Raw genomic sequence first — 2,500 nt, forward strand, 5'->3', positions numbered from 1 at the left:
GTATTGTTTGCATAGATCTGTGATATAATTATCTGATTAATGTACCGTATCATTTCTCAGCCATTTGACCAAAGCAGAAGTTTGTTACACACACAGAACACAGCATGTTTTAACTTAGTTTTTTTTTCTTTCCTTTTTTTATTTATCCAATTAATTTTCTAATGTGAAAAAAAAGCAGCAGTCATCTTCATTTCAGTTGACAGGGTTTGAACACATGTGCTTGGAGTCACAAGTCTCATCGGTCTGTGACAGCTGGTTGACAGAACAAGAAACTGAAGAGCTGACGACACAGACAAACTGATGATACTGCCTAATTAAGTAATGGACTTCCAAAGTGATTGGCAGGTAGTGACTTGTCTAGGCTGAGAAATTGATCAGTTTACTGTGCTGGCTTGTTGAGGGACAGATCTCACAAACTGACATGCAGTATATCAGACTGATTTAGTAATGATAATGATATTGATGATAATAATTCTTTAGTATTTATAGGGCGTAAACTCACCATATAATGGGTTCTGAGTGCCTCATATAAAGCAGTCCATAAACAATGGTGCATTATGGCATACAATAGCACATGAAGACAAAAAAGAAGAAAGAAAAAAAGACATATACATCTGTCCACACACACACACATGCACACACACATATACACACAAACACCATTCCACAAGCGCAAACACTACAAAAAGATATCAACAGAAGGAAGAAAACAAACGAAAAGTTGTATTACTTTCTATAACAACATATTTCTCTGTATAAAATTCAGGCCGCTCTCACCTGGGAGAGTGTATCACTGTCAGTACAGTGCAGTGCCACCCATGTTTTTCTCTTCTTTAAAGTGGGTTTTTCGACAGAATTCTGCCAGGGACAACAACCCTTATGTTGTCGTGGGTTCTTTTACAGCAGCTGTCCAACAGAATGGTTTTTGTTTCAGATAGTCCAATCCAGGCTGACAGCAGAGATGTGGAGCACACGCTGATGTGCCCCCTGACCCTTCACCTGTGAGGTCCACCGCCCTGGGGACACCGACACGCACACACACACACACACACACACAACACCTGTGAGCTCTGCTGGCAATGACTGCATCTCTTCCCTCCACGTCCACGTCTGTGCTGTCAGTCTTTTCGTGGGATTGTGCAGCGCTGCCCGCCTTTTTCCCCTGCAGTTGTGAGAGCGCAGGGTGCAGTGTTTGGAGATCCTCACTGTTTCTACTTTCCTGTAGGATGCGTCAATCAGTCAGCGCTGTGCAGGCTGCGTCCAGTGCCTGTGCTGAAGCAGTAGAATGTTTTGGACGAAACATTGTGTAGGTGTTTTCAGCTGCTGCCAAGACGAAGAGTTTGGATGAGTTGCATCACGAGGTGTCGTGACAAGTCAGTTGACAGCTAACCCTGACATCACCCCCTTGCAGGTTCAAGGGGCCAGTCGGGGATTTCAGCTGAATTTGAGGACACTAGGGGTTTTTTGCCACTCTTTAGTCCATGCATAAAAAGTGCACTTGGACATTTGAACAACAGCAACAATTTGTCTATGACAAATGACTTTGAGGCAGTTCAGAGCTTAAAAAAATGTGTTGTTTGGTTTTTTGTTTGAATACGCAGGTCGTACAGAGTGTTGTTTGGAAATCTTTGATCAGTTAAAGTGTGCCTGTATATTTATCAAATGACCTGCTGAGATTCACTTTAAAAAAAAAAAGGAAAAAAAAAAAAGAAAGACAGAAAAAAAGAGTTTGTGTAACCTGTCGCTGTTCATCTAGTCCCAAGGGAGTACCTTAAAGTACAATAAATGATAATAAATATTGTATCACACAAAACACTTCTCATTTGTCATGTGCATTTTCTCTGACATCGTGCAGCTGGAAATAGTGCTTTCCTGTAATGCAGTCACCAGTGTGCTATAGGTAATGTAAAATATCAACTCTCCGTCAATTAAAGCTTTTGTGTTCAGTATCATTTTTCAACTGGTTTGGTGCTAGACCCATTAGAAATCCAGGCAAAAGTGATACAGATTATTTCTTTTTGAAATACATCATATCTCATATGCTGCCTTGCTGACGTGCACTTTGGGCCATCTTATCTGGGACTGAAATCCATTGTCAGAACATTGTCAGTGTTATATATATGTTTTATACACCAACAAAACAGAATGTATATGTTTATAAGAGTATATACAGAATATGAGAACTTAAGGAAGGAGAAAAATTCTGCTGTGACAGTGGGTATGTCTGAAGGAGAAAGAAAACTGGAATGAAAATGCTTGTGTATAAAATAAGATAAATTAAGAGAAAAAAAAGAAGCACTATTTATTCCCAAATACCGAACAGAGAAAAACTTTCCCTCTGTTCGCATCTCTGTTAACTCTGAGCTGCACTTGTTCAGTGTAGTTGGTGTCCAACCAACCAACCAAACCCCCAAAACCACCACCACCACCACCATCACCACCATGGACAAGATGCGACATATCCTCGGCAGCAGGTCTGCCGTGGTGGGAATGATGCCTC

At 40.8% G+C, this 2,500-nt stretch overlaps 1 protein-coding gene across 1 annotated transcript in view; it reads left to right on the forward strand.

The window, feature by feature from the left end:
- The first annotated feature begins 929 nt into the window (after positions 1-929).
- The window catches only part of LOC143280330 (uncharacterized), a 21,265-nt gene continuing 19,694 nt past the window's right edge, over positions 930-2,500 (forward strand). The window contains exons 1-3 of the mRNA XM_076584964.1: positions 930-1,001; positions 1,856-1,900; positions 2,379-2,500. The exon at positions 2,379-2,500 is cut by the window's right edge and continues 416 nt beyond it. Of these exons, the coding sequence (XP_076441079.1) occupies positions 1,878-1,900; positions 2,379-2,500 (145 nt within the window). The 5' untranslated portion in view covers positions 930-1,001; positions 1,856-1,877. The remainder of the gene's footprint in view (positions 1,002-1,855; positions 1,901-2,378) is intronic.

This window comes from Babylonia areolata, chromosome 3, assembly GCF_041734735.1.
Source record: "Babylonia areolata isolate BAREFJ2019XMU chromosome 3, ASM4173473v1, whole genome shotgun sequence".
NCBI classification, from domain to species: domain Eukaryota; kingdom Metazoa; phylum Mollusca; class Gastropoda; order Neogastropoda; family Buccinidae; genus Babylonia; species Babylonia areolata.